Source organism: Anabas testudineus, chromosome 6 (genome assembly GCF_900324465.2).
Source record: "Anabas testudineus chromosome 6, fAnaTes1.2, whole genome shotgun sequence".
NCBI lineage: Eukaryota > Metazoa > Chordata > Actinopteri > Anabantiformes > Anabantidae > Anabas > Anabas testudineus.
Window position 1 is genome coordinate 20,670,326 of NC_046615.1, and position 15,444 is coordinate 20,685,769.

Consider the following 15,444-nt stretch of genomic DNA (forward strand, 5'->3'; position numbering starts at 1 on the left):
AAACAGCCACAAAACACTCCCTAAACCCACTTAAAGGAAAACACCAAATTTTGAGAGACTGGTAATTACTCAGCTGACATGTTTTGGATAAAAACACCAAAATGCATTAGAATATGAAGCATAAGACAGAAAAGCTTATACCCATGAGAGAAGACTACAGCCCCAAACATATTAATGCCAAAACACAAAATCTACCAGATCTCTACATTTTAGAGTCTTTGGAGTGAGTTGTTATTGAGAAATGTCTTTTGTCTGTATCCTGCAGAACAAAGTTGGGCAGCACGCTTTCAGCTGTTGCTGTAGCAGAATAAGTCTAGAAGGAGGAGAAGAGGGAGGAAATGGTTGTATAGAAGTTTATATTGGCTCCACTGATGAATTTGGTCTTTGTAGGAAGCGAGCCTGTTAAACCGACAGCTCACAAAGGTCCAAGTCTTGATTAAAGACGTAATGTTGCTGTACTGGCAGCCTGAATGATATACATTATAATAATGTATACTACAAAGCTGAGTCTGGCACCTGCAAATAGACTGTTGAGTGTCTACCTCTTTAGGGATGGAGCCTCAAAGGGTGGAGGGCTGTTGCTGGTAGCAGGGTGTTAAGGGCTATGAATAGGTGGAATGGTGAAAAGGAGAAGGAGGGGAGGAGAAAAAAGCAGCACTGACTGACAGCTCTATCGGCACACAGTGAAGTCTGGAGACAGATAGAGAGAAAGAAAGATGAAGAAAGTAGGAGGAGAGAGGGAAGGCCAGGAGGGGGGTCCGAGAGGGTCGCCAAACTTGATTGGCCCGCGAGAAGACAGTAAATGGTTGCGGATCAGCTGGAGGCAGGCTTTGCTAGCAGTAGGCGAGTTGCAACTGTGGTAATGAGCTTAATACGGTGTGGATTTAAAAGAAAAAAAAAAACAGTGATGTTTAGAGTGTTGCCTTAGCAACAGTGGAGAGACGCAAACGCCAAGAACAGGAGAGACCAGGCGGAACAAAAAGAGTCGGGTGTCTCTTAAATTTAGAAATATACATATATATCGGCTCCAGATCCAATGAAAGCAATAGTGTGTTAAAAATACTGCAGCAGCACAGATGTGACTTGTTTCTGTGGTTCCTGTTTGCACAGATTAAACATATTAAAGTGAATGTTGCACTTTTATTTTCTGCTGCTTTTGTAATTGAACTGTTAATTAGCTGTCAGTCTTCTGTTTGGGGTCATACATTTGCTCTTGCACATGTCCTTCAGTGTGTTTAATCAGTGTAGTGCTTGGTTAGTACTTATCTGCTTCAAAGTCAAGTACTCTTTGTGGTCTAATTCAGAAATGGGTAAATAGTAATTTAATATAAAACATGTGATGGATTAGTAGTTGTGCCAGTTAAGTTTTTACTGATGAGTGAGCTTCCTCTTCAGTGTAATTACCTGAGCATCAGGTCTCTAAACCTTTTGACATTTACCTTTTTAACAAGGCAACACTCTCTGTGATGAAGAATCCCACACAAAAGAATTTAAAAAAGCACAATACAGCTATATACAAAATACAAATACATGAAATAGAAAGTTTGAGAGGAAGTCTGTAAAGCTGCTCCAAAAGGCAGCAGTCCAGTATCAGAGCAGCAGGCGCACAGGCCAAACCCTTTTTCAATTCTGCCTAAACAAAGCAAAGACAGATCCTTATTGCATTTGCTACAAGAACATTCAAGTAGACCAAAAGTAGACCAACCACAGGGAATATTTGCAGTTTCTGACCCAGGTCTGCTGTTAATCTGTACTTTGGATCAGTCTAGGACTATTGATGCTGTCCTGGTCCATTTTCCAAAACCCTATCTCTACTTTGCATTAGTTTTCCATCAGTCTCCTCCAAGTTAGCAAGCAGAGTTCTGTTTCTAAATGTTTAGGGTGTTCAGAGATGATGCTCTATACACTACAGCAGCATCTAAACAAAGTTGTGCTAAAATCAATCACGTTCAAAGAATCGCAGCTCTGAGTGGTAGTGCACCAAACTTTCACTGAAACTAGTCTGAAAGCGTCCTCGTGAGCACTGACGACTTTCCAGACACTGTCGTTTAGTGCTGTACATTTTTAAACAAATTCTCAGTGGACTGAAAAAACCTTATTCTTGTCTTTGGACTACATTTCTTTTGCTTTCTCTACCTCTCTTGCGCTGTCTTTCCCTCTTTCTCTCTTTTCTTTAGCCCTTTGTTAGACGGTTGCTTCCTGCGGTGAGCATGGCACTGCCCAGGCACATGTTCTGTGGTGGGCCTGATTACAGCCCTGCCGTAGTGCTGACATTGGCCCGCACCGACTCCTCATCTATAAACACACACACACACACACACACACACACACAGTCACATACACGCTGGCCTCTAAGTTCCACCAACTTTGCCAGCGGCTACCGCGGCATGACTTCACCCGGCAACCATTTCTTGCGTCAAACAAAATGCCTCTGTCACCAGAAAAAGGAGGAGAGCCGAGAAGAAAGGAGGAAGGGAGGGAGCTGGGGCAGTGTAGAAGAAAAGGGGATAGTAGAAGAGAGGAGGAGTGTGGATGTGCAGTAGCTGTGCAGAGGGTTCGATTTTTTTTTTCCACCACAGTTAGGGAGCGTGGTGGGGTAATTTTAGCTGAAAGGCCCCAAGGCGGGCTGCTTGTAGAAGTTATTTATCTCAGGAGTGGCATGGTAGGCAAGAAGACAGAATCACAGAAATGCAGTGCAAGATAATGGGAGGTTGGTGGAAGACACCGATAAGCACAGTCTTTATGCAGCTATTAGCTTATCACAAAACCAACATCATGACTCATTTCCCTCAGGTACTAGAAAAAGAGGGAGTGAAGCTGCAGCTAACTAAACGGGTCAGTTTTAAGTGCTGTGCGTAAGCTTGACTTTACCCCATGCCAACTCAACCCAGCAATTAGTTTTATTGTCATTACCATCAAAGTCATCCCTAGTGACTTCGCCAGGCAACTTGGTCCAGTCATTAAATAATAAGAAATAAATAATGTAGGAACTGAAATCGTAAAAGACGGTTTAAAGACGTTATTTCTTGGCAGCTCTGCTCAGTTGCATCATGTTTGCAGCTTGTTTTTAATAAGCGTTCAAACTTTCAAACTTTACCCTGTATCACAGGAGCGGCTGCACTATGAAACGCTGAGCCAGCACCTGGGGAAGCTCGGCGAGGATGCTGGGAAGATGGTCCATCGAGTCATTGACCTGACAAGACCAGAGGATCTGGATGGTAAGCTCTTTTGCTGTCGATGTAGTATGTGCTGATTTTTTCTCTTATTCTTTTTCCACTTTATCTTCTTTTCATATTTTGTGACACTTTTCTGACTCTTGCACTCTGCGGGTTTGGTTTCTTGTAAATCCTTCAGAAATGTATGCAGATGCACAAAAGACATGGTGGAAATTGAAAGACTTGAGTAAAACAAAAGGGAAGGGGTTGCTGGGGTTTTCAGAAGCAGAGTTTAAGTGAAGAACAGTCACATCCTGTTCAGACTAAATTGGTACCAGTGACCCTTAACTCTGTGGGCCCCATGTACTGTACAAGAGGCCCTACTTCTGGGGGTCTTGCCTCTCCAAAACTCCACATTGAAGAAGGAGGCATTTGCCAGAAAGCTAAAACATGCAGGTATTCTGCAAATACTAATATTTATTATGCTGCTCAGAAACTATGGTGAAGGACACCCTCAACAGCTAAACAGAGTGCTCAGTGTCAACATTTTGTGCTCTTGAAAAATTTTACACTGTTATTATTCCTGTAAGTACATGACAAGTCCTTTTTTTCCACAACTAGAGTTGGTGAGATAAGATCCCACCCAGTACAAGTACACAAGTAAAAACAAATGACACGGGAAGAAAATCTGTTAGAGGAAATGATCAATAGTGCAAATAAAATGATCAAAATATTAATGAAATACAATAAGAAGTGATTTCATGTAGTGTATATTCCATGCAGTTTTCAACACTTTGCATGAAAAACTGTTGGCACTGACTTGGTGTATAAGGTTTTTCCTTTTCCTAACCCACCTGTTTCTCATAAAGCACTACTGTTTACAGGCTGCGAGGGGATGAGGAGCGCGCATCGTGGTTTCGTTTAGTTAGATGAGTAAACACGGAAGCATAGGCACTAAGATACTGTCTGTGTTTGTGTGAGCATGTTAAGGGCATCCCAGCAAGACTCCCCTTGGACTTTTGTTATACTTTTGTTATACTTTTCTTATACATCCTCTCCTAAGAAGGAAAAAAGGGGGTTTCAGGAGGCAAGAAACAAACAGGAAGAGACCATCCTTATCAGTGCTGTATCCTGCTTTCCAAGCATGTAACTATTAAAGATGAATGTGTCAATGATGAACTTACAGAAGATTTCATTCCTCCTTATGTCATTAGGGAATAATATCGCAGAGGCACGAGTGTTCAGAGAGGCGCGGGGCAGGAACAGCACCGAACCTCACATCAAGAGGCCCATGAACGCCTTCATGGTTTGGGCTAAAGACGAGAGGAGGAAGATCTTACAGACCTTCCCCGACATGCACAACTCCAACATCAGCAAGATCCTTGGTGAGATTTTATGTTTAACCAGGGGAGAGAGTGAGCTTTAAACCCTTTTACGAATCAAGTCTGTCCTAAAACTATGGTTAGGTAGTCAAATGACTAGCGGAAAACAAAATTGTAACTATGCCTTCTGTAAATCTTTCTTTCTTTCTTTTGCCACAGAAGAAAAAACTAATTTGGCATAAACTACAGCTATCAGTTTATTTTCCCGACATGACACATCATATCACTTCTTTGGATGCACTGGAACATACATGTACATTCAACTCATCTACACAAAACAATTTCTAACCTCCTTCAAATGTATCGTGCATATGACTAATGGTGGCTTTGAACTCCTAAATCTCTTAAAGGTCAGTCTCTCTGCTCTGCCACAGTTCACAGGGTTTCCTACCAAAGGGCTGCAGACTATAAGAAGGGCTAGTGTGTGTTTCAACCTGGAATACGCCGCACACAGAGCTCCACTGTGTCAGCCTGACTAGTGTGATGGATGCATTCAGTTATAAAGTAGTCATGTTGATACTAACCTGCACAACACAGATAGCCATTCACATGGTTGTTAACAACGGTTGTTAGTGAAAAGTTCCTAAGACCTCCACTGTCCAAAGCAGGCTTGAGAGCTGCTGAATATAAATGGTCCTGGGCAACAAATTGCTTTTTCTTAGATGCGTAGTGTTCTTTATGAGGACATTTGAACAGGCTCCAATTCTGCACAAGTATCTTTATGTCTTAAAAAATCTAGTGAGAGAATTATTGTATGCTCAAGTCATATATTTAAACTCATAGTTAAATTATGTTTTAATGCTCATGTTCATAGTGAAACGTGAGATCACGTGGCCAGGAAACTTCAGGTGGCAAGACTAAAACAAAAAGCAGCATTCAAAGTACACCGTAGTGTACTTGTATATGACTACATGTGTACAATGCCTGTGTCTCCAACATAATAACACAGCTGGACTTTGGAGAGTGGGTGGCACGCTTGAAAGAAACTCTTCTCTGTTTCCTGTGTAACAAAAGTACAAGACTAGTTTGTGATAAACCTTGATAAACAGAGGAGTGTGTATAATCAGTTCTCAAAGTGCTTCGCAGATGTGCTGCGTTCCTGCGGTAATGACCCTGTCCACTTGTTGAGAAGTTTTTACCGAGGATCATAAGAAGTACACGATTCTGTTTTAGCCAAGAGGTAGCAGACTGTAATCCACTCAACCTTAAGAAACCAGAAAGACCTTATGTATGTTTGTATGTATTTAATTACAGTATTAGTGTCAGAATCAGGACTCAGTACGTCTTTTTAACTAACTCTGTGCTTAACAAGAAACAATGAAACCTTTTTTTTACTTCCCGAAATCCCTGAAAACTAAAACCTCCATCATTTGTTTCAGGCTCTCGCTGGAAAGCCATGACCAACCAGGAGAAGCAGCCATACTACGAAGAGCAGGCCCGCTTAAGCAAGATCCATTTGGAGAAATATCCAAACTACAAGTACAAGCCACGACCTAAGAGAACCTGCATCATTGATGGAAAAAAGCTACGCATCGGAGAGTACAAGCAGATGATGCGTTTACGGCGTCAGGAGATGAGGCAGTTCTTTGTGGGGTGAGCAGCAAAAGTTGTCCCTGAGCATTAGGGTTTAGCATTTTTTATATGTACTTGTACTAGTTGGAAAGAAAGCTGCATTAAATCCTTTGTGTGGTTTTAAAATGTAATTTTAAATTATATTATGTTACATGTCACGACCTTCGATGACAATAATGTGCTAGTAATGATTTAAATTCCAGATAAGATGCAACCAGAAATTAGTAAACCACAGTTGGAGACTGCTACACTGTAGGTGATAAAATGCACAATAATAACTGTTAATAACCGTTTTATCAGTGTCACATCAACATTTTGAATGACAAGGCAGTGTATATATTCACAGAAGATACCTTTTTACCATCACTGTATTGAAAAGACTGTTGGACTGTACACAACGTCCTGCAGACAGTACTGTAGGCCGCTTTCTGCTGCACCTGTCGCTTCTGAGTTAAGATGTCATCATGTGAGAGACCTTTACCTGAATATTTTAGCATTAAAAAAGCTTTCTATAAGCTAACGCACAGTACAGTACATAATGAATTTATGTCAGTTCATTCATACAGTAGATTTTGCTGACATTGCATTGTTTTATTGACTTCTATGGGAGATTTTTTATACTATTATACAAGATGTTTGTGGAGTGACCATCTGAGTTTATGAAACTATTATCAAAGGTTACTTCTTGGAGCCTCCTGTGGTTCCAGCTGCAAAATGCTTTAAACCTTTGCTGAAGAGCATTCAACTTTTTAGACTGTAGCCAGTGCAGCAAGGGGAAAAACAGTGGCATTGTCTTAATGGGAACCAGCCATGGATGTGTTTAAAGCCATCACAGCGGTCTGTGCTTGAGATGGATTTACCAGAGGCCACGGCTTTGAATAGGAGCGATTTTTAATAGCTTGTCATTTATTAAATTAGGACAATGCTGGGAGCTTGCGGGCAGTGAAATTGGACACAGACAGACATAGTGGAATATGAAATGTAAGCAGATGTTTAAGTGAGGCAGACGTCACAAGCTGAATGCTGCATTTACTGTGTGTGGTCAAGCACATGCAAAAATAAAAAAAAGAAAAGAAAGAAGAAGCTTAAGGTTCTGGACTTTCAATCAAAGTTAAACCAAATACCTACTGAGAGCCGGTACACAACCAGCTACTGGTAATTTCCATATGACTGAACCAGTGTTGGTTTAAAGTGTTTAATGTGAAAATGAGTCTGTCAGGGTGTACAGCGCTAATAGTTTCAGGAGACAGAGGAGGGAAAACTGTTAGGTGACAGCAATTTTCCTGCTTTATGTGGCTCATTTGAGGAGCCAGAGGGCCTGTTTGAGTGATGTGCGTTTACCCTCATTCCATCTATAGCTTAACAGGTTATTTAGCTGATGCTGCTGCGAGCTGGCAGGGAGAGCTCTGTGTTTTGACATGCCCAACCAGATGAGAAGCATCGCTGTTTAAATTAAGTGGCGTCAGAATAAATGTTTTGTTCAAAGCAGCTTGTTCAAAGTTGCTTACAATGAATCAGTCTCCAGTCAGTCAAATGCTGGGAGTCTTGTGGTATCGCTGTTGCTACGACCTCTCTGTTTTTAAAAACACATAGTAAGGTGTCTCTAGACAGTAGATGCTGGTGTTGGTTGGTGTCGCCATTACATTTGTTGTAGACATTCATGGTCCCAAAAGCTGTTCTTTCCAATAGAGTGACATCTCTAGGTTGATATTAGTGGTTTGTGTCAACAACTATTAGATAAATGAAATAACTGCTGTGCATTTGTTGTGTACTTGTTCCTCAGGCCTCAGCCGCCGATTCCTCTCAGCAACAGCCCGGGTGGAGTAGGAGTTTACCCAGGTGCCATAACCATGGCGACAACAGCCACACCGTCCCCACACCTGACCTCAGACTGCTCCAGCAACTCAGCCAGCCCCGAACCCGCCATCGCTGTGATTCAGAGCACGTACGGGGTGAAGTCTGAACACGGCAGCGGAGGCAGCAACGGCGGCGGCGTTGGAGCTTTGGATCTGCCCAGTGACCCCGCAAACGGAGACGACGACATGGACATGTACGAGGACTATGAAGATGAGGCCAAGTCAGACTATAGCAGCGACCACGAGACACGGGAGGCCGTCAGTGCCAACTGAGTGTGCTCAGGGTGACAGATGTAAAAAGAGGAAAACAAACTCCTGTTATACTCAGAGATACTTTTTGAAAACACAGTTTATTACAGAGACCTTCAGGCCAACATTCAGGACAAGTTTCACTGAGCGTGCCCAGACAAGATTAAAACTCAGCGGACATGCTCAGAGATAGTCTTCAAACAGTATTTTCATGGACGTCTATTTGAAGAAGAGGGCTGATGGGAAAAAATGTGACAACCTAAACAGACATTCACACATCCAACTGACAATGAACTTCAGCTTTCTACACTCTGACAATCTTAACAGGCGAGAATATGAGTTAGACGGGAGATAAAGAACGGGACAAATAACAAATTGGCGACAAACACATATTGCTGTGTGGTTTCTAATGAGCATGCATGGATTTTGAAGCATCAGGTATTGATCTTCAACAGCTATTTGGTCTTAAATGTTTAAGGAGTGATTTAGTTTTTATCATTATGTATTTACTTTTTTCCCTTTTTGTTTTTATTCTATAGACTTTGTCTGACAGGTCGCTACCTGTACAAACTCTGAACTGTCAGAACTTGAAATTTGAGAAGTTTTAATATAAATTCTAGCTCTTGTAATCTTATAGTCTTACTTTTGTTTCTTACAAATACAGTGCATCTACATCTTTTTTTTTGACAAACTGCTTACATTACATTACTGTTAGATTTTTCTTTTTTTTAAATACCCCAGCTCAGGTATGTGCCAGCTTGTGAATGTGTTTTTGTGTTTGTTTTGATTGTTTTCATACAAAAAGAGTGGTAAGAGTGGTAGGATTTTTGAGACTGTCTATTAAATAAAGGGAGTAAAATCCCTTATCACATTATTATTATTATTATTATTATTATTATTATTATTATTATTATTATTATTATTATTATTATTTTGTAAGTCAGTTAGTAAGTACCCTGACATTTGTACAGATTTACAACAAATGTGCCAAACCTACATTCACATTCACTCTGGATGTTGTAGTCTTAACTTCCAATGCTGCAAAAAGTCTTATACAATCAGCTTTTTCTATTTGATGAGATGAGTTCCTACTCAGTAACTGCTGGCTCCCCTCCTTGCCCAGTCAAGGGCAGAGCTCAGGGAGTGAGTTTTCATCGTACAGCCACACACACACACACACACACACACACACACACACACACACACACACACCACACACACACATGTTGTGTCGCTCGTCGGCAGCTTCTCTGGTTTGTAGAAGCGCAGCATCGAAGACATCTATTCTTCAATTCCACTGCATTGGTGCTTTCATAAACCACATTGCCCATAGCTTCTTAAGGCCAAACACTTACTGTGCATACTGTGCAATAAGTGTAGTGCCGTATGGTGTACCAACCCCAACACTGAGCATTTGAGTCTGTCGTTTTAAATCAGGCTTAAGAACATTTTTGGTTAAATTTTTGCGTTGACACTTGAAGGATTTGGGAGAGTAAAAGTGTACCTTAAGTGCTGTTCCGTCAGTGTCCCAGGAAGAGCCTACTGTAGGATAAGAATTTCTAATATTCTGGATCCCTTCACTGTATTTTGAATCGGTACAAAAATGTACAAAATGTTATTGTGTTTTATTAGCTCATTATTTTTTAAAAGTCTTCTCAGCGTGAAATGGGAAAGAGACACCAAGCTTGTGTTTAAAAAATTAATTGATATAGTTCCAAAAAAACTTTAATGGGTCTGTTATTTCAAAAAGGGTACCCTTTTCTACCTTGCATGTATATTTTGAAGATGAGTAAATTATTGAGAGAAGAATGGAGGGGGGAAAAGATGGGTGCAAAATTTTTTAGTCAGCTTCTCAGTCACAACCAGCCCTGTCTGAGCACACAAGTTTTTCCACAGGCTGAAGCAAGATGTTTTTTTTTATTTTCCTCTTTCGTGTTGGTGCGGCCCAGCGGTCAGCATCATGCTGGGAGTGCATGCTTTTTCCTCTATCTACATTCTTTCACATTCTTCACATCATATGTTTTTCCTTTGTTTCTTTTCACTCTCACATCCTTGCATTTTCGAACATGTTTCCGTTTTCAACACCTGTGACCTCGGGTGCTATCTGGGTGCTCTGTTTAGCTGTTCCACATGTCTTCTGACGCCGTATTTCTCTTATATATGTGGCAGTTTTTACTCGGAAAATCTTCACAAGCTGGGACTGAACATTGTTTTTTGCCTGTTCTAGAGGACGCCTCATGCATAGACATTTCCTTTAGTGTCATACACATCCTAAGCACTGGATATAAATTCTATGGTTTTATTTTGTTTGTGTTTTTTTAGTATTGACTAATGTGAAGTTGTTGTTTGATTTTCAACATGATAAATTAGAACATTCAAAAGTCACATGCTAGGACTCTAGAGGAAGCATCATACATGCCAGGCATCAGTAAATTGCCATTTCATTAGAAGCATTTCATTTATTTAAGAAAGTTTTGTTGCCACAGCTCTAGTGCCACCTGAAGGGGTCGTATAACCTCTGATCTCTTTGAGAAGGTAACCTCATGCTCTTGTCAGTTGTGACCTGCAGAAGCAGATCCCAAGTTTCCTGGTCATATACATTTTTGTAATGAGTATTGTATTTGAAATTCAATTGTGCGTTTTAACATTTCATTGTATTTATTAGCCAGCTTTGGCTCTAAAAAGTGTCAGTACAACTTGGTGAGAAAGACAATCAAAAAAAATAATAAATAAATAAAAAGTTAAGACTTGAGATTTTCCTTACAAACCTGTCACTTCATCATTGCTTTTTTTAAGTGTTTGTTTGACCTCTTTATTTAAATAGAAACAATTTCACACATACTATGTTCTGTGTTTGAAGGAGCTGTACCGAGTTACAGGTATGAATTTCCATTACTCTAAATAGTGCTCTTACTTTCTAGGGATCTAATAATTTCCAACACAAGGCTTTCTGTTTCCAAAGTGGAGCTGTTCCACTTGGTCTTTGTATTTTGGTGGCCCATTACAGTAAATGTGGCCTATTGTTCCATTGTGTGCATGTGTGTGTGTGTGTGTGTGTGTGTGTGAGGTAACACCACACATTCTGACTGTGCTGTGGTGTATACGCCACGGCGCCGGTGCTCACTGCAGCCAATCCCAGCATTTCAGAGAGCGAACGAGCGAGCGCAGCCATATGCAGCCACATCATAAATCTAATTGTAATTCCCAAATCAACTGTAGCGTCACCGTGCGAGGGGCGCCGGCAAGTTTGTCACTCCTTTGTGTGTACTTCTATGTGTGTGTGTACTGTGCTATAGCTTTTACTTGGGAGGGGTGTTTGAAATCATACTTGTGCAGTTGCCATACTAATCTAGTTAAATAAGTCATCATAATTTACATTTCCTTTTCCCTTTCTGCAGGATGAACATTTCACTGTTTGCAAGTTGACAGATTGTTTCTGTGTGTGCACGGTTGTGTGAGTGCATGCAAAGCTTTCAGCACCTTAACAAAAGATGATGTAGTTCATTACAGTGCAGTCATAGTTTCTTAACTACATATACACACTCATATATATTTATATATACACAGTATATGTGCATGATGTAATCCCAGTTTCCATTCAGTTTCCTTTTTCATTTAGGCTGCTGGTAGCAAGGTAGAGAGATCAGCACTGGGAATGAGAGAATAAACAGGTGAGAACACATCAAATATTGAATACAGTATGTAAATAGTTGTTTGGGTTTTTGTGTATAGATGGGTGTTCAAGATCTGGAAATGAGTTGAATTGAAAGACTTAATGAATTGTCCTAGTGAGTTAAACATATTTTATGAAATTATGTTGTGGTGCAGACTAATTTGAAATGAGGCTTGTAGTTCACATACTGCACGTACAGTTACTGAACACATCACTGATCATCACCAACACCTGAAATATTAGCATGAATAAAAAGGAAAAAGAGACAGAAAAACAAACACATATTTGGCAGTAAAGCTGAACTAGTTGCCATTTTTTTCCATTCATTTAATTTGTTTTACATAGGTGAGTAAGAAATAGACAGCAATGAACCAAGTTGTGATTAAATGAGCTTTGACTTTGCCCCATTCTCATGGGTTTGTTGTTTGGATGTCATGAGGCATAATGACACGTTTCTTCATGAAAACCTGGTCTAGGATGGGCCCTGCAGGCAGACTCACTTTTTGATTTCTAAAAACTATCTTGAAGAGTAGAAGGAACAAGCTTTTTTCCCCGCACCTCACCAATTGGGCCTTTAGATCAAGGGAATTATAAATTGTTATTACAAAGGAGGAGTCCCCTTCAGACGTGTTGGAGAGGCTCTTTCAATGAGGCATCAAAGCCACCTCGTTTATGATCATGGAGGCTCCACTACTCATTAATGCACACAGAATGGTCATGGCCTCTTTGAGCTAAGAGCTTATGATGCTTAATCATTCAAATGCTTTTGATTCAAAAGGGGAATAATTGAGCCACACACACACACTGCTGAGCCGATCATGTTCCAATATAAGCACTGTTTGGCTGATTGTGGAGGTAAAAAGTTGTCTTGAAGACATTTGATTGAAACCTGTTTTCATCCAACTGTTGGTTTAACTGCATATAATCACGAGACAACAGGGTTTGTCATTTGATATGGAATCAAAAAATTAATGTTAAACTGATGTAAAATACAGTGATTTTTTTTTTCTTGATAAGAATACAAAAAGAAATAGTATTTGTTTTATTCAAGACCAAAATCCCACAGCTAACTTTGACGGTAATGGAATTAGTTTTCTAAGTATCTACACAAAGTGAACGTTTGACCCGATGATGACAATAAATATATATAAAAGTCAAGGTTATTTCAACTTATCCTGATGGAAACATGGATGTGTGTAACAAATTTCAAATATCAACATCATTGTGACACTTTATCTAAGCCTGTAGGATCGACCCTCAGGTCCCCAGTGGATAAATCCTGCTGCAAAACAATCCAATAATGTGGTAACAATTGTAAGCGGTGAGGGGACTTATTAGAATTCCAAAGGTCAGCAACCTTGGGAGACCTTCAACAATAACTAAAAAGCTAAGTGCAATACCTGGATAAAAGAAAATCATGCAAAAAAATTCCTCTGAAAGGAGTTGCTTTGGCTGTGCTTGTGTTTCAATGTCTTTGAAACATTGCATAAAGGTCTATACTTCTTTTTTAATGCAATTAGAAATGAAAGAAATAAATCTACAGCACTTTTTTCAGGACAATGGGCAATGGACAAAAGGACAATTTTTCCTTTTTGAGGCAAAGTCCTTGGGTCTTTTAAAGCGTATTAGTCCGCTAATTAAATATTATATGTTTAACGAAAAATGCCACTTTGAAAGCAGCAGGATTGTTTGACTCAAAGACCCGGCTGCAGTCTTGATGAGTGGAACTGTGTGCGGCCATGAATAGGTAAAGAACAGCATTGTTGCCAGTCCTTCCTTCATTTGACCTGCCATAATCCTTTCTACAGATTTTACAATCACATTTTCTTTTTTGCATCCCTCACAGTGTAGACGCAGTTATGCAGAGGAGGGGACTCGTTGAGATTTCTGAATATGTTGCATCCATTTTTTGTCTGATATGACTGTTTCATTGACTTCACATCAACATATTCATAGTTTGAAACTGTTCAAAAACTTTTTACAAGACAAACTGAAAAGCTCTGGGTTAAAGCTCTGTATGACGTATGATCCAACAATGTTGTGTAGATTTTATATTTGAACTTATAGTTTAACATTCAACATATTGAAAATTCAACAGATATAATGCTTTAATCTCAAAAGAGGTATAACGATCCCCCCATTTTCATTTAAGGATTTTTCACCCTTTAACCTTTACTGCTACCTTCAGTGCATCCATGTTTTTCTGTTCTGTTCATTTGTTCTGTTTTATGCACACAATTCAGACTTTAAATGCACTAGTGAATGCCAGTGGAAGAAGTATTGTGCCTTTTATGTACAGCAGCGATGCGGAAAGTATGGAAAATGTGTCCGACTTTAAGGTTTCCTGCATTAAATTCATACACATTTAACATCCACCCACCATTGATGAATTGGCGTTTGCGTTCTATCACAGACTTTTCTCTTGATGCTTTGGCCTGTAGCTTAATCCCTTTCGTTGGCTTCAATAGTTATTATGATGCTGGATTTTTCTGCTGAGGTTATTCAAATCTCATGCTCCTCTCCTTCTCCTGCTTCCATTTCTTGCCCTCAACACCACGTCAGTAACACAGTTCTTGGCTGTCAGCTGCTTGTGGTGCTAAAGGAATACGTTTTGTATCTTCTTACAATGATTTCTGAAAACACCTCTGAAGCTTAAGATGGTTTGTAAGATGAGTTTTAAGGCTATCTTAGCCCAAGATAGATAGATAGATATACACTGGTAACAGAGTTGCTGGAAAGGGCTGCAGAAAAACCACTGAGCTCTATGGTGTTCAGGATAAAAAGTCAATTAACAGGATCATGTGGTGAGTTTTGTTAACCTCTGGTTAAGGTGAGGAACGTCCTAATTCAGCTTAATGTTGAGTGAGTTATTTCCACCACAGCAGTTATTGTGTTTAGGCAACACAACATTTGTGGTAATGGCAAATACATCACAAGGGCAGGCAACCAAAGCACTTGGTTCTATTTTAGAAAAGTTGTGGTCTTGGTTGAATATTACAAAAGTCAACACAATTAGACTAATGAGCTTTGTACACTTCCCACACATTTTCACTGCAGAATTATGTCCTATACTAAACCATCACTAGTGAATTCAGGTGGCATTACATTTCCAACAGACTCCTGTAACTGTGTTATCTAAATGAAACGTGTTGTACAATTAACATACAGTGTTGTGTTACTGTAATGAAAGCTCCATACTGATGTCCTACTGCGTGTGTGTGACAATATTCCATTAGTGCTTCACCTGTGCTAGTGTCCTGTGTAGATCTCCCTCATATGAAAGTCTGTACACCTATTGATTAAAGTTTAGAGCAGCCACGGTAACCACATGAAAAAGACAGCAGCAACTTTGATCACTTCACCTTCAAACAGAGAAATAATTCAAGCTTCTAATCTTCCATCTTGTAGTCTCAGATCTCCCACTAAAACGTTACAGTGGACCTTATAATTATATTGCTCATTTCTGTCTCTTTTTTGCTTCTAATTTATAATCACCTCACTTTTTGTAGGTATGAAGCTTAAAAAAACGTGAATGTTTGTGGTTTAAGAGCAATACT

At 39.8% G+C, this 15,444-nt stretch overlaps 1 protein-coding gene across 3 annotated transcripts in view; it reads left to right on the top strand.

Annotated features, from left to right (window-relative positions):
• LOC113166145 (transcription factor SOX-6-like) overlaps positions 1 to 9,088 on the top strand; it is an 88,162-nt gene extending 79,074 nt beyond the window's left edge. For all 3 annotated transcript variants that reach the window (XM_026366109.1, XM_026366111.1, XM_026366110.1), the window contains 4 exons: positions 3,110 to 3,218; positions 4,370 to 4,540; positions 5,917 to 6,130; positions 7,893 to 9,088. In XM_026366109.1, coding sequence (XP_026221894.1) covers positions 3,110 to 3,218; positions 4,370 to 4,540; positions 5,917 to 6,130; positions 7,893 to 8,238 — 840 coding nt within the window. In that variant the 3' untranslated portion in view covers positions 8,239 to 9,088. The remainder of the gene's footprint in view (positions 1 to 3,109; positions 3,219 to 4,369; positions 4,541 to 5,916; positions 6,131 to 7,892) is intronic.
• The last annotated feature ends 6,356 nt before the right edge of the window (positions 9,089 to 15,444 follow it).